This window comes from Plecotus auritus (genome assembly GCF_963455305.1).
Source record: "Plecotus auritus genome assembly, chromosome: 9".
Classification (NCBI taxonomy): Eukaryota; Metazoa; Chordata; class Mammalia; order Chiroptera; family Vespertilionidae; genus Plecotus; species Plecotus auritus.
Genome location: NC_137783.1, coordinates 86657815 through 86682839, shown reverse-complemented (window position 1 = coordinate 86682839; position 25025 = coordinate 86657815). Strand labels below are relative to the sequence as shown.

The window sequence follows — 25025 nt, the reverse complement described above, 5'->3', positions numbered from 1 at the left end:
TTTGGCGGTGATGAACTTCTTTAGCTTTTTCTTATCTGTGAAGCTCTTTATCTGCCCTTCAATTCTGAATGATAGCTTTGCTGGGTAGAGTAATCTTGGTTATAGGTTCTTGCTATTCATCGCTTTGAATATTTCTTGCCATTCCCGTCTGGCCTGTATAGTTTCTGTTGAGAAATCAGCTGACAGTCATATGGGTACTCCCTTGTATGTAACTGTTTTTCTCTTGCTGCTTTTAATATTCTCTCTTTGTCTTTTGCTCTTGGCATTTTAGTTATGATGTGACTTGGTGTGGTCCTCTTTGGATTCCTTTTGTTTGGGGTTCTGTGCACTTCCTGGACTTGTAAGTCTATTTCTTTCACCAGGTGGGGGGAAGTTTTCTGTCGTTATTTCTTCAAATAGGTTTTCAGTATCTTGCTCTCTCTCTTCTTCTGGCACCCCCACAATTCGGATGTTGGTACACTTAAAGTTGTCCCAGAGGCTCCTTATACTATCTTCATATTTTTGGATTCTTTTTGCTTTTCCGGTTGGGTGTTTTTTGCTTCTTTGTATTTCAAATCTTTGACTTGATTCTTGCAATCCTCTAGTCTGCTGTTGGATCTCTGTATATTATTATTTATTTCAGTCAGTGTATGCTTAATTTCTAGTTGGTCCTTTTTCATATCCTCAAGGGTCTCACTAAATTTATCGGCCTTTTCTAGAAAATTCTTGAAAAACCTTATAACTGTGGTTTTGAACTTTATATCCAGTCGTTTGCTTTCCTCCATTTCTTTCATTTGTGATCTGTTTCTTTGTCTCTGCATTTTGGTTGCTTCCCTGAGTTGATAGAGTGGTTTTGTGTGCTAGGTGTCCTATAGGGCCCAGTGGCTCAGCCTCCCCAGTAACCTGAGGTGAACACTCTTGGTGCACCCCTTTGTGGGCTGTGTGCACAGTCTTGTTGTAGTTAAGCCTTGATTGTTGTTGGTATTATCACTGGGGGGAATTGACCTCTAGGCTCATTGGCTGTGAGGATCAGCTGTGTCTACGCTGGGAGAACTTCTGTGCTGGAGACACCCTTATGAGACAAGACTTGCTTCAGTGGGTCTTTGGTGCTCACTGAGTCTGCCCCCTGAGTGTGTCCCTTATGGAACTGAGGAGTTGTAATCTGGATGGTCCCACTCTGATCCCTGGGTACACTGGCTCTTGGATCTCCAAGGAGGTGCTAATTTAGCCTCTGCCTGAGGCCACCCAGCAGGAGCTACAGAGAGATCTGCAGATTCCTCTTCTTTGTTTGGGTTTTGGAGGTGCCCAGATGAGGCCCAGCTGTGAAGCAATGCAAGCTGCTGCAGAGCCTTGGGCCTTCTTTTGGATGTTCAGGGTCTCACTGACTCATCTGTAGATAAGTTTAAAATTCAAAGGACCAGGCCATTCATATGAAAAGCCTCTGCGCTCAGCTTGGATGGGGCAGACTCTCATGGTGGAGCAAACAGCTGTGGCTGCATGGGGCGGGATCACAGAGTGGGGGAAACAGCAATGGCTTCCCGTCAGTCCTGCTCTAAGAGGCCCCTGGGTCTCAGTGTCCCGCGGTAATCGCTGCAAGCACCTCTGAGAGAAAGCCGCCCTCGAGTTTTGCTCACTGCCAGACAGTCCAGTTTCTCCCCGTATGAGTCTGGGTCCCCAGAGTCTCGCCCGGAACTGGAGTTCCGAGCAGTTGGGAGCTTTTGCCTCCACTCTAGTTTGTTCCCTCACGCTTGAAAAAGCCAGCCGTGTACTCAGTTGCCAGTCCTCTCTGTGCGCGCGCCTTCGTACCTCTGCCTTCCACAGCTCCTTTAAGTCTCAGTGTGCTTTTCTTTTTCCTTCTAGTTGTAGAATTTCCACTCAGCCAGCCTTCCTGTGGTTCTGGATGATGTCTGTTTTGTCTTTTAGTTGTAGCTTAGAAATTGTTGTGCGAGGCAGCAGTTTAGGTGTTTACCTATGCCGCCATCTTGGTTTCTCTTACTCGAATGACTTTATTGTCCCCTTTTGCTTTGTAAACAATAGTTTATACCTGTTGTTTGGGCATAATTATTACTGGTGCTCCCTTTCCCTTTAAAAACTTTGGACAGCAAATTATATGGTTATCCTATTTATCCCGTACAGAATACAAAGCAACAGTTGCCAGTGGGTTTATAAGCAACTGTCTGCTAGTGAATTACACACTATATGAGCTTAAGTACTAACGGGATTCATCGCAAGAAAAGAATGTCTTTCAAAAAAATCTTGCACTGAAGAGAAATTAAGCTGTTATATTCTCTAAGCACTGTACATTCTAGATGACCTTTCAAAGCAGACTTGGTACAACAAATGCATCTAGATTTGAGGTGATGGGAATTTAAGCAGGTTTGGAATTCATCTAGATTGGAGGTGATGGGAAATATCTATAATTGGCAGATGGCAAGAGTCATCTTTTCTCTTTTATCCTTCTTGGTGCCCCCACACCCCTTTGAAGAGATGGACTTTGCAAGGCAAATGAGTTTCTGAGGAATGACTTACTAACCCCCAGATTTCATGATTTGCTAGGACTCATGGCTGTGGTTTCTTGCAGTGAAAAGATATGAAGGAAACTCAGCAAAGGATATATAGGGTGAAGTCTGGCCATGAGCTTCCAAGAGTCCTTTCCCAGTGGAGACATACAGGACACACTTAATTCCACTAGTAATAAGTTGTGAAGAAAACATGTGAAATGTTGTCTATTAGAAACTCAATATAGACTGAGTACCCATGGTTTTTACTGGGAGGTGGTCACATAGGCACCTTCTACTTGACATGGTCCCAAATTCCAGAGTCCCAGAAGAAATGCAGGTGTTTAAAATAAACCATATTGTTTGCACTAATTGTTTTGACATAGTGAACTGCTCTTATCAATTAAGGTGGTGGGAACGCTCCCAAAATCAACATTCCCAGATGCAGCCAAGGGCCAGCCTGTGAGCAGGCCTTCCAGAACAGCATCCGCACCTGCTGTGCGCTTTGCTTCACAGCTTTGTTGACCAGAAATAATCACATACATCGTAAAAGTGGCCCGACATTCAGTTTGTTCCCATGCGCTAGTCAACACAATCCATGCCATTATCTTTTCAAGTAAATAGTAAGACCTTCAGAAGTAACTTGTGGAATAGAATGCTATCGCTGAGACTAAAAATATTCTTGTGGCCTTTCCACCAGTGGTGTCCTGGAGCTCTCTTGGAGAGCCGATTTTCTCATCTCTTTCTGACTCCCTCATTCACTGATGTTGGGTTTGTGGTTTGGAACTGGCTGTTTGGGGAATATTTACACCACAGAAACCAGCCAGTACTGCAAATCCGGCTTCCCCTCCACGAGAGCCAGCTGCTAAACATTTATTAGCATACCACTAACTATACCTCCTTAGCCTTCCTTCTATAAATAGTGTGCTCTTGTAAGCTGTGGTAAGAAAATGCCTGATTTGTGTAGAATGCTGATTGCCTTTGTGTTGATGTGTATATCTTTTCTTGTTTAGAAATTATCTTTGGGAGCTTGGAAGCTTCTGGTTCACATTTCCTACCTGATTTATATGTTCTTTTTGTATATTAGTTTAGAAAGTTGGAATGCTCAACTTTAAAAACCTCCCTATTGAGCTGCTTATAATACTGGGTTATTTTTCATTATATGAATAAATGCATAGTAAGTATATATAATTATTTTTAAAGGCATTTCAAGTGAAGTTTTAAGATGCTGTGATGTCCAAGCCAGTAAACCTAATTTTATCTTTTTTCTAAAGCTTCTCTTTGTGAAATTGTCATTATAAAATAGCTCCAAAGTTATATTCTATTCCCAAATTGTTATTGGCAGATACTTTGTATTCCACAGAGCACTGCCCCCCTTTTATTTTCATCTGCTTTTAGTAATCTCAGCTGGCAGCGGGGAGTATGTAGCGGCATGAAAAGTAAAATCATGACTCTCTCTTTTTTTTTAATTGATTTTTTTTAGAGAGGGGGAGGGAGAAGAGAAAGAGAGAGAGAGAAACATCAATGTGAGAGAGATACATCATTGGTTGCCTCCCGTACGCTCCCTAACCAGGGTTAGAACCAACTTGGGTATGTGCCCTGACTGGGAATCAAACCCATGACCTTACACTGCATGGGAGGACGCTCCAATTGACTGATTCACACAGGCCAGGGCATGCCTCTCTGTTAAAAATCAGTTTTAAAAAGGGCATGTGAGGGTGGTAGTGGGCATAGAAGAGGGGAGAGAGGTGACATAAAAAAGAAAATGAAATTATCTCAGTAACGGTTTTCTTACACTTTATCAATCGAACCTTACTGTGTTCATGAAAAATAAATGTGCATGGCATTGATGGAGTATGAATCACTAGGTTAGAACCATGGAAATTTTTTGGCTTTGCTATCAGTATTATCTTTCTAAGGGATTACCTAATGATGTGGCTTGCTGCTTAATATTCTCAGATAATTTGTTCTCAGTTAAATCCACATTTGCTATGCAGTGTTCAAGGTCTTTGACAGTATGATGCTAATCTTACTTCTTCCTTCCCTCTGCTTATTTACTCTGTTGGCAAATGCTGTCAAACTCAGTCATGGTTCTTTACTTTTTTATGGCAGTGACTCTTTTTTAAAAAAATCTTTGACTACTCACTGCCAGTTGTTCATCTTAAAAATCAACTCAAACCACCACCATTTTCTCCCAGAACTTAAAGCTCTTTTTTTTATGATCCTGTAGATTTTCAAATACTTTTATATACCTCTTCTACATTATTTTTAAAAAAATGATCTGACTATTGTATGCTTACTCTGTTGTTGTTTTTCCCCTCTCACCCTATATACTATAGTTCTTATGGACAAGGGCTGTGTTTTCCTAGACTCTGTATTCCCAGGACATAGTAATAATTGCTGTATTAAAACTTCTGGCAGGACTTAATTTTTAATAAAGATTTCAGAATGGAACAGGATTTGAGCTCCTCTCTAACATAGAACCATTAATAATTACTCCCTGTGTCATGGTTTGCCTTTTTGCACTCTTTAGGCAGATACACAAATTGACCGAGAACATCAAAACTTCTATGAAGCATCGCTGGAATATGTCTTTAAAATTCAAGAAGTTCAAGAAAAAAAGAAGTTTGAATTTGTCGAACCGGTAAGTTTTAATTTCCCTATAAAATAGTAAGTGCAGTATATCCTGTGGAAAAATATTGCAGTGTTTTTCTGTTGAAACTTACGATTTTTAAAAATAAAAAGGGAGATGGGAATGTGGGAGGAGCAAATAGGTGGGCACTTTTAGGGCAGAAAAACTATTGTATGAAACTGTGATGGTGGACACATGTCATTACAGATTTGTGAAAACCCATAGAAAGTACAACACAGACTGAAACCCTAATGTAAACTATAGATTTAATTAATAATGATGTGTCAGTACTGGATTGTCATTTGTAACAAGTTTTCCTCACTAATGCAAGATGTTAATAACAGGGAAACTGTTTGAATAGGGGCTAAGGGACTATATGGGTACTCTAATTTCTGCTCAATGTTTCTATAAACTGAAAACTGTTCTAAAATAGCCCACTGATTTGAAAAAATTAAGAATAGAAGGGTGTTTATGACATATACCTAAGCAAATACACCTCACCACTAAAGTGACCCACATGCCAACGCGTTAGGTGAAGGCAGAAAGCATAGGCCACATTTCTTCCTTTGTTCCCGCCACCGCCTTGCAAGGCTGGGACTTGTCTGACTTTCCAATGAAGTCATTTATTTTGCTAAGTCAGTGTGAAAAGTAATGGATTCCCTAATGCAAACCGCATTACAGAAATGAACAGGTGGCTGGTCTTTATAGGCTTACTTCATTTTCTTCCCAAGTAATACCCTAATATGTTGCAATATTGGCTACGTGGGCATTTTCAGGAGATAGCATCTGTGATGAATAAAGGTAAGTTCTACAGTCAAGATTGCCTTCCGTTAGTAGATAACGCTCAGTTCCCATGAGATGAGCGGACAGTGATAGTAAAATATATTAAGTAATCAAATATACATATAATGTAAGCCATACTTTTCTTCCTATGTCAGTCATTTTGTGGGAAAAAAAATCTATTTGTAATCAGAAAACACATTCTTCCTATTTTAGAGGACGTGATAGGGAAAAGGGAAGGAAAAACACACTTCAAAATATATTTGCCAAAATGTATTTCCTGATGGAAACCCTTCTGTGATGCCCTAAAGATGATGGGACACTGAGACAGCGGAGGCTGGGCAGTGTCCAGTCCCGGTGTGGCTCAGCACCCCGCTTCACTCCCCTCCTTCAGCTGGAGCCACCCAACTTCCCGCTGTAAACTGGGCCTGGGACAAGTCTATAGGGCCAGCCCCTCAGCTAAAGAGATTTAAGGAACTGGAAGCCACAGGCAGGCTTAGGAAATTAATTTTTACCTCTTGTTTGAGATAGCAGCCTTAGCCTCAAGTTCTGATTGCCAAACAGCTTAGTCCTTAAACCCTTTGGAATGAATTGGTAACTTGTTTAGTAGATGCTTTTAGGATCTGTTTCAGCTTTTCAGCAGCCTTCTGAAGCTCATCTGGGGTTCATGGGTAGCTGGTCAGCCTAGCAGCCCCTAGGCTGGGAAGATCGCCAGTACTTAGCATTACTACTCCCTTCTCATGGACTAAGTTCTGCCTGCGAATCCTACCAGGGTTTTGAAAGCGCCTCTACTCGCTAGAGGACTTTCTCCTGGGGGGTGGCCTCTTAGGATTTCCGAATTTTAGCTCTTCTTGACAGTAAACTGCTGGAGTACCCCCTTTGTTCTGACCGTTTTCCTTCATACTTCTTCCTTTCCTGTTCCCATTGACTTCACATACTGTGCTCATGAGCTGCACAGTCCTTCCTCACTTGGAATGACCCCTTTACACCTGCACTCATCCTTGTACATCTGGAATACCTCTCCCGCTTCTGAGGGGCATGCAGGAGCCCATTTTCCCATCAGCTTCTTTTCATGACCCATCTTGTCTGGGAACAGTGAGCTAGACCATTCTGTCCTGTGACATCAGGTCTATAAGGAGAAGGCTGTAAAATCATGTGCTCACAAGTGACAGAAGGAATGGTAAGAATTTGTGAATTGCTGCGATAATACACGTAGAGAAGTGGAAACTGTCCTCCAGTTGAAACGAGTTTTCTTTCTCCTCTCTACCGTTTCCCAAACTGGGACGGTCTGAAGCCTTCTGTAATGCATGCCTTTCCTGTGACACCACAATCAAAATCAATGTTTAAATCTGTCTTTCTTCCAAAATATTTTCTTGGCTGCTGTATTTTTCCTATTAGAATGTCTGGCCAAACCAAACAGTACTGTCAGTTTAGTCTCATTTTCATTTCTAGTTGCAAAGTCTCTTCCGTGGGGTTTTACCTAATTTCCATTTCAATAATGAGAAGAATAGGAACAGGAGCAATGAAACATGGGCATTTGCTCTTTAGGTTATGCATTTACAAATTAATTTGGAGGAAAAGAGTTTTTAAAATTTCAAAAACAAAGCTCCCAGGAGCAACAAACATAAAAGCACATGAGGATACTTCAATATCTTTGCAGTTTTTATTCTGCAGAAATCCCATTCCTGTTGCATCACTGTTCATATTGCACAAATCTAGCAGTCTATTCCAGGTAGCCCAGATTTACTTATCAAGGATTAGAGTAAAGCAAAATACCCCAGGGATGTGTCTTATCTCAGAGATTGTAAGGTAACAAGTAGATAATATAAATACTCCTGGTGATATGCATTAACTAACATTCTTTATGATGAGCATTTGAGATTATTTTACATTGTTTCACTTAATATCAAGACCCCACTACTTGTGATAAAACTTCTGCAGAATATATAAGTGGTATTAGAAATAAATATTTATACAGGGCCATTATTTCGAGGAAAATGCCAAAACATGGGAAAAAGGGAACATTTACATATTTTTAAACAATGAACTACATCTGTAGGTTTGAAAGTTAAATCTTTTTGTGTTCTTTTTCAGTGTGTTTGGTTAGCTTTCATATAGAAAATTTAATTTAAATGTCAATCAAAGTGAGCAAATTAGACAATGTCAATTTTTAAAAAGCTCTGTAAGACTAAACGTTAAATTTCAATCCTGATGAAAATCTAAGTGCATTCATCCTACAAAAATGAAACAACAAATCTCTCTTTAGGTCATATACCTTAAAATAAAATCTGTGATGGCCCTTTTATTTAGTTCTAGGTCCTGTTATTAAAACATCTGCAATTTACAGTAGTACTACGTAGACAGTTAATAAAATTTTGGAAAAATAAGAAAAATACTTTCTATTTGTTTGGCTGACTCAGCCCCTTGAACTTCATTTGAACTTCATTTCAGAAATCAATCATGGGAAAGCTTGGTCTGAAGATAGCTTCAGCTGGGCTTTAATTACCCTGTTGCCTGCTTTGCCTCCTTCATTCCTATTGATCTAAACAGATAAACTGACTGTATTGCTCAGTGCTTCTGTTCCTTTCCCACAGAAGTTTGTGTCCAGCCATTTCATCTGAATGCCATCCCTTTGAATGTGTAGACATCGCCTTCAGGAACTCCAATGGTTCTTCACTGCCACAATTTCAGAGAGTTTTAGCTTTTTATTTATTTTTATTTTTTTAAATATATTTTATTGATTTTTTTACAGAGAGGAAGGGAGAGGGATAGAGAGTTAGAAACATCGATGAGAGAGAAACATCCATCAGCTGCCTCCTGTACAACCCCTACTGGGGATGTGCCCGCAACCAAGGTACATGCCCTTGACCGGAATCGAACCTGGGACCCTTCAGTCCGCAGGCCAACGCTCTATCCACTGAGCCAAACCGGTTAGGGCTAGTTTTAGCTTTTTAAATTGAATTGAATCAGTTACATATCTGTCTATTCATTTGTTCTTCCATCCTTCTTTCATCACCCTGCTTTAGACGTCAGCCCAGGCCACTGCTGACCAAGCTCTTTCTACCCTTGGCCCTCTTTTCTCTTCACGTTTTTCCATTTACTTGGTTAGGTTTTGGTACCCCCTCATTTCCACTCAATAAACTCCTCTGAACATGTACGTATTAGAGTTAAAGTGCTTCATAGTCGTTTTGAGGCTATCCTGTAAGGTATTTCCCTCTTAAGTTTCCTCTAAATAAGGAGCAGCAGAGGCTGCAGGCTTAGCGAAAGGCCCAGCACTTGTGAGAATTGATGCCTTGCCTTTGCCCTACTTTCCCAGTCTTCTCAGGAGTTTCAGTGGCCAAATGTAGAGGGCTACATGCGATTTTTATTTCTTCTAGAGCATGCCAGTGCTTTGCATATGGGAAGTGTTTATTTTTTTATTTTATTTTAAAACAGTGTTATTGGGGTGCAATTCACATAACAGGCATACATTGTGCCCATTTTTAGTTCATGTTTATTGATGGGGTGAAGTGGGCTTCTATCTTCATTCTTTTGTTGGTCCAAGAATCACTGATTGAAAAGACCATTCTTTATTCATCTTTTTCGTCTTGGTACCCTTGTTGAAAATAAGTTGACCATAAATATGTGGGTTTATTTCTAGACTCTCTTTCAATTCTCTTTCATTGTTTATAGGACTGTCATTGAGCTATCATCCCACAGTTGATTACTATTGCATTGCATTAAGTTCGGAAATAAACTACTTTTTTTCATCCTTTTCAACATTAGTTTGACTGGTTTAGGTTTGTTGCTATTCCATATGAATTTTAGACTCAGTTTATCCATTATAAAGAAGTCAGCTGGGTTTCTGACAGGCATTTCATTACATCTGCACATCAATTTGGGGAGTATTCCCATCTTAACAATATTGTCTTCCAATCCATGAACATAAAATATTTTCCTTTTATATAGACTTCCTTTAATATCTTTCAACAGCATTTTGTACTTTGCATATTATAAATTTTGTACTTCTTTTTAAAGAATTTATTCCTAAGTATTTTATTCTGTTTGAAGCCATTGTGAATGGGATTGTTTTTAAATTGCATGTTCAGGTTATTCATTGCAAGTGTATACAAATATAGTTGATTTTTTATATTCATTTTGTATCCTGCAACTTTGCTGAACTTGTTTATTATTTCTAGTATATAATAAGTGTGTGTGTGTGTGTATTAGTGGATTTGTTGGGATTTTCAGTGATTAATTTCCTAGGAGATGAAGAATGAATCACATCAGTATAAGAGCCTTTACATCCCACTTATTCTGCTCAGTTTGGGCAATAGTCATCTGGAATTACTGCATCAGTTGCTTTGGGATTCCTCCCTTCCCAAACCCTTTTCTCACTTTTCTCTGACATTCACAGTATCACTGGCACCTGTGAGCCCTTAAGGCTTGAAACCTGATGATTAATGGACTGGGAAATTTTGAATATTCACTTCTTTGCTGACTTGTAAAGGGTTTTTCTAAATGATTACTTATCTATGTAATGGCAGTATCAATTTCCACATTTGGTCAGGTTATTGGAGTAACAAAATCTAATTTGAGTCTAAAATTCTTGGGAATAATAAAGTGCTACATGACTTTTTCCTGATAAAAGTGACTTTCTTAATATTAAAACATAATCTATGTAGTAATTTATAGTTGTTGTTGTTGTTGTTATATTAAAGGTCAGGATTAGTTTAAGGCAAGCTGAGACACAGTAGTCTTTTCCACACAACTGTACCCATTCAGGCAGATTGAACAAAGAAAAAGACACGTGGGAAATGCAATTCTTAAAGATTCAGGCTGTCTTACAAAGTTAACTTAGCATCATGGAATTTGTTTCAGATAAAATGAACTAGTATTATATTCAAACCTAAAAAAAACGTTTAATTTTGCTACCATCTAGAGGCAGTTATTTCACACATGCTGCCTTTATCATACTTTCTCCAAACCTATTTCCAAAGTAGATATGAAACAAAAGGAAAAGGTGGGTGATTCTTTGAATATAATTTTCTGTACTTTCCCAAGGATTGTACATTCCCTAGTGGGTGTTATGCATGTATTGTGAGATTAAAATATATTTGTCTGCTACTTAGTGCATCTGAACTATACTAGAAGATGGCAAAATAGTTATTTATTTAGATGGATATTGGGGAATTGGGTGTTCTATAGAAAAATTTATTGCAGATATTCTTAAAATATCTTTTTTATAAGTTTAATTGCATTCTTTGTCCTTAGGATAATATTAGAATAGCGTTTTCATTGTGCTGCATTCAGTTCATAAGACAGTTTAAATTTGGACTAATTATAAAACATGAAGCAACACTCCTTTTAACAACTTCATTACCTATTATTTGGATATTTAGAACACCAGAGTTTTCTTTATACTTCAAAAGTGTTTTCTTATTTTGTCTCTGAAAACCTGTAAACCTACATATCCAAGCCCCAATTAATTAAAGGTATTTTGTAGTCCCATTTCATAAGCTACAGTTCTTTTTAAGTTACTGGTTAATTTGAGAAATATTATATCATCTCTTTAATAAAGGATGATCTATTGAGTATTTAGTTTTATTAATTTTCCGTTGATGTAAAATTGTTTTTTCCTTAATTTAAAATAATACCTTACAGACATACTATGCTATTTGAATTAGAAAATCATTAGTCACTTCTCAAAAATATTTTTTTAATTTTTAAGAAATATTTTATTTATTGATTTAGAGAAAGAGAAGAGGAAGGGAGAGAGGGAGAAGGAAAGGAGAGAGAGAGAGTGAGAGAGAGAGAGAGAGAGAGAGAGAGAGAGAGAGGAGAGAGAGAGAGACATTGATTTGTTGTTCCACTTATTGATGTATTCTTGTATGGTTGCTTCTTGTATGTGCCCTGACCTGGCATCTAACCTGCAACCTTGTCATATGGGGATGATGCTCTAACGAACTGAGCTACCAGGCCGGGGCTTCAAAAATATTTTCAATTTCATTGTTAGAAGAAGTTGAGGAAGAGATTGAATTGGTGGACAAGTCTGTGGGGGGAAATTGCAGTGAATTAAATGAAAAAAAATGGAATTATTTTTCAGTTATAACTTATCAACAATTGTGTCCTGTAATTGCATGGAGAGCCACTCTTACTACAAGAACATCATAAATAAGCACATAAGAAGGCTAGGATCATAGAAATTGTGCTTTTCTAGGGAGGACTTTTCTTTAATTTTTATATGAAAGATGTGTATCTGTCTCCCTGCGTTTGCTCCCCTCTTCCCTGGTTTGTCTTCTTCCCATGCCTTGTGAAAATGTCTGTTCAATACCCAAGTCAGTACTGCCACCTTGTGAATTTTTCCTTAATTTCATCCGGCCAAACCCTAACTCCTGTTGGGTGTCCCTGATCTGTAACTCACTGCTTTGGTCTTCCTCACATCTGCCTGTTTTATCTCCCCGCTTCGGTTAGAAGCTCTTCTGCAGCAGGAGCTACGTGTCTTTGGTTTTTCTCCCCATTAATGGTCTCTCCTCGATAGTCAATGCATTTGAATATTTACGTAGTTAATATGACAGCTGTCCCTGACAAGACTAAAAAATTAAATCACTGTCTACTAAAAAGGAATTAAAAATTGGCTTTTGTGGTTTCTGTTTCACATCCATAATTTTAGTGTCGGCTTTGCCAAAGAGATTGAAAATTTATTAGCTGAGGGTTTAGAATGAAATGTCATTTCCCCAGTTTGTTATGTTTGATGGTCATGTTTTTTAAAACACGTTTTCATGGTTTCTTTTTTATCTTTTTATTTTTGCAGCTTTTGTCGTTCCTTCAGGGCTTGTTTACTTTTTACCATGAGGGATATGAACTCGCCCAGGAATTTGCACCATATAAACAACAGCTGCAGTTCAACTTGCAGAATGTAAGGCTGTACCTGTTCTCACTGCCTCTTTAGTGAATCAGTTGATCAACTAGGTTCAAACCAGGCCAAACCGGGAAGTCTTTCCAAACCTTATCTAATACAGCAAAACCTCATTGATTTAGAAAAGCCACATTATAAATTTATTTTAAAATATTTTTATTTCTAACTGCTGGTTGAAAGTACAGTAGGAAAGAGGCAATCTTAATATTAGGAAAATGTATACAAGAAAATATTTATTATAAAATTAGAGGCCGGGTGCACGAAATTTGTGAAGGGGTTGGGGTTGTCCCCTCAGCCCAGCCTGCACCCTCTCCAATCTGGGACCCCTCAGGGGATGTCCAACTGCTGGTTTAGGCCCAATCCCCAGGACAGTTGGACATCCCTCTCACAATCTGGGACCACTAGCTACTAACTGCTCATCTGCCTACCTGCCTCATCACCCCCAACTGCCCCCCCTGCCGGCCTGGTTACCCCCAAACACCCCCCCTGCCAGCCTAGTTGCCCCCAACTGCCCCCACCCCTCGCCAGCCTGGTCACCCCTAACTGCCCCCCCCTGCTGGCTTGGTTGCCCCTTACTGCACCCCCTTGCTGGCCTGGTCGCCCCCAACTGCCCCCCCCTGCTGGCCTGGTCACCCCTTACTGCCCCCCCTGCCAGCCTGGTTGCCCACAACTGCCCCCCCCCCACCCCTGCCGGCCTGGTTGCCCCACGCAGCCTGCTGCTCGGTCGTTTGGTCGCCCCTCACTAACCCGCCTGCCGGCCTGGTCACCCCATGCAGCCTGTTCGGTCATCCGTTTGGTTGCGATGGTCACTTAGGCTTTTATATATAAAGATAAATACTGCTGAGATATAGACACCTGGGCATTTGGGAACTTTTGCCTATACCCAGTGTTATTACTTAACTGGGTGAACTTACGTATGTTAATTTTCTGAGAGGGCAGCATTTATTTATTTATTTATTTATTTATTTATTTATTTATTTATTTATTTTAAAGAGAAGGCTTTTTTTTTTTTTAAAGCATATTTCTTTTTTTTTTTTCTTTTTTAAATATATTTTTTATTGATTTTTTTACAGAGAGGAAGGAAGAGGGATAGATAGTCAGAAACATCGATGAGAGAGAAACATCGATCAGCTGCCTCTTGCACACCTCTTACTGGGGATGTGCCCGCAACCAAGTTACATGCCCTTACCGGAATCGAACCCAGGACCTTTCAGTCCGCAGGCTGACGCTCTATCCACTGAGCCAAACCGGTTTTGGCAGGGCAGCATTTATTTATGAAAGGAAGGTTGTATTGTAGCATTCTGATGGCCCATCCATGTATGAAATTGCATATTATAAATATGATATTTATTACTTTCAAACAATAAATTTGAACATGGTTTGAAATATTCAAAAGTAACTGTTTTAAAGCTTAAGAATTATTTACAAACATCCTATCTATTTAATATTCAAAAGTAACTGTTTTAAAGCTTAAGTAAGAATTATTTTACAAACATCCTATCTATTTCTGTCAGGCTTTATTCTTGTAAAGTATTCTAATCGATCCTTTTGATATCTGATTACAGAGTTATAGAATTACATAGCTGCTGAATACCATGTTAAAAAAAATTAGCCAACACATTTTCTTATTGTCAAAGCCTGAAAAATAATGACCTTCCAATTGTTCAGGGTTTTGTAGAAGTGAGAAGTTATTTCTAAAACCCTGTCTTGTGCTCTGTAGCTAAAATAAATCAGAAAGCACTCACTTAATTTTCGATAAGAAACTTGGCCTTCACTTTTTATCTAAGTTTTGCCATTGTGAATATGTCCAATAAATAGAGCTATTGAGTTGGAGGGTCCCAGGAGCAATATGTAATTGGATTGGATTTATTCTACTTGTGTTTTGAGTTTTAGCTTTTTATTTAACCTAGATTTTCTTGCAAAATCGATCTCATATGCAATTCAGCCCATTGTTTTTCAATATGGAATGCATTTGGGCTTTTTCAGTAAATATTAAAGGAGACAATTATTATAGTTAAAGTATTTTTATGACTTATCTTCATATTAAGCGTCATCAACTTAAGATTCCTGGGATTTGGCTACAGGTAAGGAATAGGAAAAAAATTGTGATCCTTATGTTGAAAAGAGAAAAGTAGCAATTAAGAAAATTCAGTTATTTTATTATGGGCCATAACAACGTCTTAAGTTAGGTAGTGATGATTTTTATGTTTCTAAATGTGTATTGTTGAGATAGCGTGGCTTGATTACAAAACATATTTTTACCTTAAGTAAATTTGCTGTAATATGAATAAACTATTTCTTGCAAACCTATCCTTTTTTATAAGTTAGTTTATATACTAACCTCATGATAACTATGTTAGGATTTCTGGAAAACAAGCTAAGCAATGTTTTTTCAAAAGTATTTGAAACAAGGGCAATGTACTGTGTTTTAAATAAGTGCTACATATATAAAAATGTGTGAATTTAATTTGTTTTTATTCCCCCAAAAGAAATATAAGTCCCTATGTATCTGCTTTTTAACCTCAGGCATTAGTGTTATAAAATTATATAGAGTAAATATTACATAATTTAAAATGCTATAATTGGCCACTAAGTAATAATATTAGAGTGGGAAATGGGAAGAAGCATACAACATGCACACGTGCGTGTGTGTGCACACACACATACACACACACACACAGATTGAGATTGAGAAACATGCAGAAGTTTCACTAAAGCCATTCAACATCGGCCATAGGACTCAGCATAGAGTGTCATGGAGGTGGGTGAGTAGTGCTGAAAGAATCAAGGTTATCCTTTGCATCCTTTGCATAATCTGCAGTTTTGAAACTTTAGGTTCTGAGTTCCTCAAAACAGGTAGGAAAGAAAGACTGAATCTGTTATTTTTATTTACTCAAGACAAGGAATAATTTTGAAAGTACTCGACAAGAGGTAGAGCGGTTGATGCAAAGGATGAAATCTGCCAACCAAGATTACAGACCACCCAGCCAGTGGACGATGGAAGGCTACCTTTACGTCCAGGAGAAACGTGAGTCACAAAAACACAACTTAATGTCTCTATGGTTAACGTTCCGTTTCCACAAGATGTGACTTGGTTAGTATTCCTTTAAGTAGAGATGGAAATCCCTTACAATTTGTGGTATTTAGTCAGCGCAGCCACCATCACCACCAAAGAAAGGAAGCTTTTTCACATCTCACCATCAGCATCTCTAAGTTTATATTGTTGAACTTGGAACTTACTAGTACAACCTTTTGCTAATGATGGGGTAACATGAATTCAGTTTTAGAATTTATTGTGATATCTAATCTCAATTTAAAGTTTGGTGGAAAATGAAAAATCAAAGCCTTTTTCAGGATGAATCATCCTGGTGACTGTGATAAGTGTTCCCTTCCAACCGCATCATTTCATTGACTTCTGTGTTTTCTCAGTTTCCAAGAATAAAATTGAAAATTGTGTAATGTCAGACTGCACCCTTTGCTTCTTGAGGTTAGGAAATAAGCATCAGACCCAATAGAGCACGATTATAATTGCCTCACACTAAGAAAGTTTATCTCACAAAAATAAATAAAAAGCCATTCAGAATTGTTTAACAAGGATCCTTTCTGAATGATACTTGTCACTAAGTGGGACCAGTCTAAATTAACTCTATATTTCAAATCACATATGCCCTAAAACACCATTCTCATACTCCTCGTGGTGAAGGAACATTTTTTTTTTCCAATCCATCATGGACCAGTGTCTTTGTAAAATGCAAACAAATGTGCTTGGATTTTGCAGAAATGTCAAATTGCTGTAAAAAAAAACCAAAAAAAAAAAAAAACCAACACACATACACAAATAAACCCTGAAATGCTTATTTTTACTTTCTGTATTTTTCACATTTATTGGGACCCACCAATGACATGAAATGGCACTGCTCTGAAGTCTCCCTGTCTGCACACAAGAGAGTGATGGAATTGTTTTGGTTAGTCAGATATTAAAGGATTTGGGATGGGGAAGTTGGAGATATCAGGTCGACTAAAAGAGTTTCAACACCGAGCAACATGGTCACTAAAATGCAACCCAATGTGTATTTGACATGCTCAGGTAATGCTCAGCGGTTGGCTGGTCGTATGCAAGAAAATAACGATTTGATCTGACAGACGTGGCCGACATTTATTGCTGTGTAGACTAGATGGTAGAGGGCTGCTGGCTCAGGGGAACTGGGTTCTGGAGTTTCTCTCATAGCTGTCTACTTTGACAAGTCTGTTTTCAGATACTGAAATGTGCCCCTCCTGGGAAGGCCCCTACGCAGTGTGGCCTTCGAGGCTCTAACAGTCAGACTCTCCCTCTCTGTTTAGCAACCTCCTTTTTTATGCTGCCTTCTTGCCCCCAAGATACTTTCTCTCTCGATTTTCTCTGTATCCCCTGCATTATTTGTACAGCTTCAGTGAGGTACAATTGACATATAATAAATCGCACATACTTAAAATGTACAGTTTGAAGAGTTTTGCCCTAAGTATGCACCTGTGATACCATCACCACATTCAACCTTCAGAAGTGTTCTCCAGCCCCGATATAATCCCTCTCTCCTTCCTTTCCCCATTGACCATCCTCCCTCCTTCCCCTTACCTAGGGATTTAAAAAGAAAACTCATGGATTTATACGCCTTTGGAATTATTTTTACACAAGGGACAAATATTCAAAGCCCCTTTCCACTGGGAATCTTTGAAAGCATTTATAATACAAAAATTGGACCAGTCCATGAAGACCTATCAATTGGGCTGTTGCTATCACAGGGGATAAGTCCTGTGGGGAACAGAAAATGAGATGAAGAAATGGCTTCGGGGTGTTTATTCTGTAGTGGGAGGCATGAGGCAAACTCACCGCAGTCAGCAGCCAGTGATCAATAGTAGCTATCAGAGCTGCAAATGGAGTGACAAATGGAGGTGGCCGGGATGGGGCAGGGGCAGATCATTGCAGACAGGACACAGAGCTCCCCTTTGTCTGGAGATGCGGTTGCTATGTTACCCACCTCTAGGCACACGTTACATTGCATTCTAATAGGCTCAAGGTTAGCCTGGGCTCCAAAGTCAGACAGAACTGCGCTGGAATGTCGTGCCTGCCCCGTTAACTAGGAGATGCTGGGCGGACAGCTTTCTGAGCTCACTCTCCTCATTTGTAAAAGAAGGAGATTTGTATTTATCTTGTAAGGTTGTTACAGGATTTGGAGATAATGTATGTAAAATGTCTCTATTATCAGCGATGGTGCATAATACGACTACTATGCATACCAGGAGCTCTTACTGCTCTGTGCAATTTATACTTACCTCATTTATAATTCTTAAAATAACTCTTGAGAGATAGTATTCCCTAAAAAGAACAACTCCCATCGCATGCCTTATTGATGAAGGAAGTAGTATCATCTGCAGTTCTAATGCTCTGTTTCCTTATATGTAAAATGGCATTATAATGTATCACTTAAAAAGTTCTTAGGTTAAATTTTGGCACTTAAAAGGTATTCCATGAATGTTCATTTCCTCCCATTTTGTAAATATCATCTCAGCAACCTCACATGATTACTGGGTAAGATAATTAAACTTTTTATTTTTTATTTTGCTACTTTAGAGCTATAATAAATTTTTATTTTCCAAGACTGTTTTTTAAGGACTTCAGAATTGCTGGTGTAACAACATCTGCCTGGGCCCGGTGCCAGGCAGACCTTAAAGGAAGCAGCACATGTGTGCAGAAGACTTGAAGATTAAATGCTTGAGATGCTGAACTTATGGTGGAGGCAGGAATGAAAAACTAAACTGAGGCCTAAAATGTCAGCAGAGCATCACTGTGGCTATACTTGATGGCTAATACTGCCTCCTACGTCGCTGAGTAGTAAAGTCACTGTAAGGATTTCCATCCAGCCACTTCCCACTAATCAGCTCTAAGCCTTTAAGTGTTTTACAGCACATGGAACAGAATTATCAACAAGTATTGTTAAGTATTATAGTGTAAAATGTTCCCCAAACAGAATTGAAGTTAATTGCAAAAATCTTTTGTGATGACAAAGTGTACTGCTGAACCCCATCGTTTCAAAATCTGGAGTGGTTTAAACATTAACACCACACGACACCACGGGCACTGTTATTGCAGAAAAAAATAAATTCAAATGGCTCATGAAGCACTTTCCCCGAGAGGTGCACTTTCACATTCACATTTCTTGCTTTTGAATATATGGTTATGAGGCTAAGGGAGCAATAATGTTGTGCATAATTGCTGCTAGAAAGATCCAGGTGTTAAGCAGGATAGAAGCTGCCTAGAAATCAAGCTCCATCTTCAAGGCCCTCTGTCCCTGTAACATTTGGACACAGGATAATTGGCTTCCCTGTGTGAAAACTAAAGGTCACCCACCTTGGTCACAATGCATCCCTCCACCCTGGCCAAGCAGTGGTGTCCCATTCCTTAAGGAGAATATAGGACTTTAACAGGGAGTGCTGTGGGAAAGGGTTGCACAGTATTTATGGGGGGAAAGGGGGGGCTCTATCCATATAAAACTTGTAGTATAAATAGTGAATGAAACATTTTCATTTTAAGAAGTTATTTAAATTCACTTTTTCTTTTCAGATTAGTGGTAAGAGGAAATAACTCCATGGTCAATAAAGTCTTAGAGAAAGATGAGTGATTCTTTCCTTTTCCTTCATTTGTCAAATATTTATTGAGTGACAACTATGTATCTGGCCCTGTTCTACTGATTAAGAATGTACCAGTCAGCAGAACATCACGCTTTCCTGCTCTTAGAGAATTAGAGTCTAGTGGCAGAGACAAGCAATAAGTAGGATACATCAGTATAATTTAGTGATAACTTAGAAGAAGAAGAAAGTAAAGCAAGAAATGTCAGGTGAGGGTGTTGCTGTGTGAGCTGTCTCAGGAAAGGCAGTATTACAAAGGAGACATTTAGGAAAAGTTCTGAAGGAAGCAATAGTGCAGGCCATGCCGATCTCTGGAGGAAAAGGAGTGCAGGCTGCTTCAGATGCCGAGCAGAAATGCATTCACTGTGTTTAGGAATCAGCAAGGGGCCAATGTAGCTGGAGCAGAGTGCATGAAGCAAAGGGTAGTAAGATGTGAGGTGAGAGCCATAGGGAGGGGCCTTGTGGGTAGTCACGGGATCTTTGCTGTTTCTCTGGAGTGATACGGGAAACCACCAGAGGGTTTCCCACAGATGGGTGACATGACCTTACTAAATTTTTAGCCGTTTCAAGAACAGAGGGCAAGAATGAGACCAGTGGTAGCAGCTCAGACTGTTATTCCTCATTCTTCCTACTACTATGGGATATAAGTACCACTTTTACAGATGAGACAACTGAAGTCAGATCTAAAGGAACTCTTGAGTTTATAGTCAAAGCTTCAAGTAAGGCCACATTGCTCAATTCCAAGACACTCTACCCCACACCACTCTCTCTCCATACTTGCCCTTCTCACTCTCATTCAATAAAAGTTCCAAACTTATATGGTCTGTGGAAAGTAATTAATTGTATATTGTAGCATCAAAAACTACAGCCCAGCTGGTGTGACTCAGTGGTTGAGCGTCACCTGTGAACTAAGAGGTCACAGTTCGATTCCCAGTCAGCACATGCCAGATTGCGGGCTCGATCCCCAGTGTGGGGCATGCAGGAGGCAGCCAATTAATGATTCTTTCTCATCATTGATGTTTCTATATCTCTCTCTCCCTCTCCCTTCCTCTCTGAAATCAATAAAAATATATTTTTTAAAAAAGCAAACTGTACAAATGTGAAAACTAGTCATTTATTAACAGTCTGTAATGTTTGTTTCCTTGCATTAGGACCACTTGGTTTTACATGGATTAAACATTATTGTACATATGATAAAGGAAGCAAAACATTTACAATGAGTGTTTCAGAAATGAAATCCAGTGGGAAAATGGTGAGTTTTTGTTTTTATTTTTAACTGAGATTATTATTTAAGAAATGGACAACATAAACTGATGAGCAAAAATAGACCCAGAAACATAGAAGCATTGAACAGACTGTCAAACTTCAGAGGGAAAGCAGGAGAGGGTGGGTAGGTGGGAAGAGATCAACCAGTGAACTTGTATGCATATATGCATAACCCATGGATACAGATAATAGGGTGATTATCTGTGGGGGTGGGCAGGGGGGGCTGTAATGGGGGAAAGAGGGGACATATGTAATACTTTCAACAATAAAGAATTTTTTTAAAAAGAATACAAAACACATTAGAAGTTTTAAAAACAAGAAAGAAATGGAAGTAAAACAAACAAAAAAAACACTTGTTTTTCTAATAAACATGTACACAATTTTTAAAAATTGAAAAGCCAGAAAAGTTTCTCTCACTTTGGTGACCTTGATGACTTAAAAAGAGTGGCCAGGATTTTCCTTTACCAAGGCCATGGCATGCTTATGAGCATTTGAATTAAAGGCTGGGGCCCTGAGGCGCCATCTCATAACCCTGGTAGTGGATTTGTTACTGTGCTGTTGCTTGGCCAGTAGCCCAGGAGGGGCTGCCAGTGGCTGGACCAGGCCCAAATCTGCATCTTTTCCCAGGTGGCCTCTGGGGAGGCTGCCTTGGCCCAGGAACCTTTTCATCTTCTGCCCTGTGTACTGTTTACTGAACTGCTGGCCTAGCAAAGTTTCTCAGAAGAAATCAACCAATGCTCATTCCCCCCAAAAGTAAATTGGCCACTGAATGTCTCACATGGCTAGTGAACAATATGGAACATAGTGTACCTTTTTAAAGATCATTTAGTCTGGCCTTATTTTAACAGATTAGGAAATCAAGATGGTAGAAAGTAAGTGACTCGCCCAGCTAATTTGGGAGGGGCCGAGAGGGTACAGATCATGGCAGGTAAATGTTGATCCTTGACACATACTCAAATACATCAGTTGAAACTTACTGTGCTTGGGCATTCATTAGAGTCTAATAATCCAAAGGGAGAGACATAAAATAAAGGACAACATGCCAGAGAAAAAGGGTTCATAAGAAAAGCTATTGCCAGAAAGCTAGTTTATGTGGCAGCCAGTGAGCTAATATCAAATAGACGCCGCCGAAATTCTGTTAGTAAATCTATGATATTTTCAATAGACAAAAGAATTATTCAGACATTAGGCAAACATTCCCCTTAAAATTGACTGGCATGTCAGATATAGAAAAAAATTCTTATTTATTGAACCTATGTTGGATCCTATCCAAAGAGTTTTAGTGTTAGTAGCAGAGTAGCAGTTGGTTACCAACAAAGCAGTCACATGGTATGTATGATAACAATAGCATCATAGCAACTGTATACCTGAACTTTATTATTTTGGTAGCTCTCTTGGGGTTTTCAGCCAGCTATCATTTAATATTATAAGGCTCTAATACAAAGACACATAATACTAATCTCTTAGCAATCTGGGAAATTTTTGTTCAGAGCAACAGTGTTATATCCTGACAAACATTCTGGATATCTGGTTGTGACATTACTGTAACTGTAATTTCACACCTTTTCTAAATTGAACTCCAAAGGCATGTGTATTAGAGTGTAAATTAACATTATAAATAAATTAGAGGCCCAATGCACAAAATTCGTGCAAGGGGCTCGACCCTCGCAGCCCTGGATTCATCTGGAAGGTCATCCAGAAGGACGTCTGGAAGGTCGTTCAGCTGTCTGGTCTAATTAGCATATTACACTTTTGTTATTATAGATACTAGAGGCCCAGTGCATGAATTCGTGCACAGGTGGGGTCTGGCCAGATCGGGCTAGGCCTGTTGGGAGGAGGAGGTGACAGGAGGTTGGCCAGCCGGCCCACCCCGATCGAGCCCGATCAGGGCAGGGCGACTGGGGGAAGGGGCTGCAGGTGATTGGCTGGTGGGACCTGTCTTTGATTGGGTTTGGGGGGCCGATTGGGGGCAGGGCCAGCCATGGGGAAGGGCTGTGGGTGATGGGGAGAGGCTGTGGGTGGTGGGCCGGCTGGGCCCACACCTGAATGGATGGGTGTGCTGATGGGGGGGCCAGCGGGCTGGGGGAGGGACCATGGGTGGTTGGTCATGGGGAGAGGCGCTGCGTGCTGATCAGAGTGGTGGGGGCCCATTGGGGGCGTGGCCAGCCAGGGGAGAGGCTGCAGGAGGTTGGCCGCCCAGCCCCACCCCCTATTGGAGTGGGGAGTGTGATTAGGGGCAGGCCGGCAGAGGGGAGGGACCTCGAGGTTGGCCGGCCAGCCCCACCCCCTGATCAGGCCAGTTCGCTGGCCAGAGTGGGCATCATAGTGACCGGTTATTAGGGTCATTATGGCCGTTACGGTCGCTAGCTTTTTATATATATAGATGTTGAGGTGGACTAGACAGCCATGTCACAGAATCCTTTTAATGAAACACATATATGCAATGAACTTATTAATGAACAGTTTGGAATATTATAATTGGGTAGTTGACATTCGGCAGAAAGTCTTGTTTATAGGACATGGTGTGATTATGACCTTGATACATAACCTGTGCTCTAAGTTTACATTCAGTGCCGTGCTTTTAGGTGGAAGATTGAATGTTTTTCAGTTCACCTCGTCATCATGATAACATGTGTTCCCCTTCTTGTTTCAGAATGGCCTTGTCACCAGCTCACCAGAAATGTTTAAATTAAAATCTTGTATCCGACGAAAGACAGATTCAATTGACAAACGATTCTGCTTTGACATAGAAGTAGTTGAAAGGTTTGTGCTTTTTTTTTACTTTATATTTAGTTGTTCCTATACTATCTAATAAAAGAGTAATATGCAAATTGATCATATCGCTGCTACACCCACAAGCCACGCCCACCAGCCAATCAGGAGCAGATATGCAAATTAACCCAACCAAGATGGTTGCGGCCACAGAGTGATTAGGAGGCTTGGGTTTCCCCAGCAATGGAGGAAGCCAAGCTTCCTACACACTCTGGCCGGCCCAGGCCTCCGCTCAAGGCTACAAAGTTTCAATTATAGAAGATAAATAAATCCCAACAAAAATGGCTGCGGCCACAGAGCGAAAAGGAGGCTTGGGTTTCCCTGACAATGGAGGAAGCCAAGTTCCTGGCCTGTCCTGGCCTGGCCTCCACTGAAGGCTACAAAGTTTCAATTATAGAAGATAAATAAATCCCAGATACCAGAGCCTCTGTTTGGATCGCCGGGGGCGTGGCCAGCCTGCAAACCACCACAGGTCCCTTGCCCAGGCCGCCCCATGCCCCAAGGGAACCCCCATTCTGATCCAGAACACCCTTCAGGGCAAACCAGCTGGCCCTCACCCGTGCATCAGGCCTCTATCTTATCTAATAAAAGAATAATATGCAAATTGACCGTCACTCCAACACACAAGATGGCTGCCCCCATGTGGACATAAGATGACCGCCACAAGATGGCCAGCAGGGGAGGGCAGTGGTGTGTGATCAGGCTAGCAGGGGAGGGCAGTTGGGAGAAACCAGGCCTGCAAGGGAGGGCAGTTGGGAGAGACCAGGCCTGCAAGGGAGGGCAGTTGGGGGCGATCAAGCCTGCAGGGGAGGGCAGTTAGGGGTGACCAAGCTGGCAGAGGTGGGAAGTTGGGGGAGACCAGGCCTGCAGGGGAGAGCAGTTGTGGGGGGGCCAGGCCTGCAGGGGAGGGCATTTAGGGGTGACCAGGCCTGCAGGGGAGGGCAGTTAGGGGCAATCATGCTGGCAGGGGACTAGTCAGGCATCAATCAGGCTGGCAGGGGAGTGGTTAGGGGGTGATCAGGCTGGCAGGTAGAAGCGGTTAGGGGGAATCATGAAGGCAGGTAGGCGAGCAGTTGAGAGCCAGCAGTCCTGGATTGTGAGAGGGATGTCCCACTGCCCGTTTAGGCCCAATCATACCGGGATCGGGCCTAAACGGGCAGTCGGACATGCCTCGAAGGGTCCCAGATTGGAGAGGGTGCAGGCTGGGCTGAGGGACACCCCCCCCCCACTGTGCACAGATTTTATGCACCGGGCCTCTAGTGTTTAAATATAAATACAAAGCAGCATACAAGTGCTTGTTTTCCAATATGTTTTTAAAAATGGTGTGCATATTTATTTCATTTTTTTACATATTCATTTGACAAATACATATTGCATGATTCTTTAAAAAAATAATCAGACATAGAGTGCGAGCAAAAAAGTAACATAACTCAAAGCAGAATATGGAAAATCAGTATAAATGACAGTATTAGGGGAAAGTGCATGGGGGGACTTGGGGACCTCGGGGATCTCGTCATACTGAAGGAGCCCAACAGCA

General features: G+C 40.5%; 1 protein-coding gene across 1 annotated transcript in view; it reads left to right on the top strand.

Annotated features, from left to right (window-relative positions):
- Positions 1-25025, top strand: part of ARHGAP42 (Rho GTPase activating protein 42) — a 264851-nt gene that overhangs the window by 194833 nt on the left and 44993 nt on the right. Inside the window, exons 6-10 of the mRNA XM_080642332.1 lie at positions 5011-5121; positions 12683-12787; positions 15686-15815; positions 20602-20702; positions 23370-23479. Coding sequence (XP_080498458.1) covers positions 5011-5121; positions 12683-12787; positions 15686-15815; positions 20602-20702; positions 23370-23479 — 557 coding nt within the window. The remainder of the gene's footprint in view (positions 1-5010; positions 5122-12682; positions 12788-15685; positions 15816-20601; positions 20703-23369; positions 23480-25025) is intronic.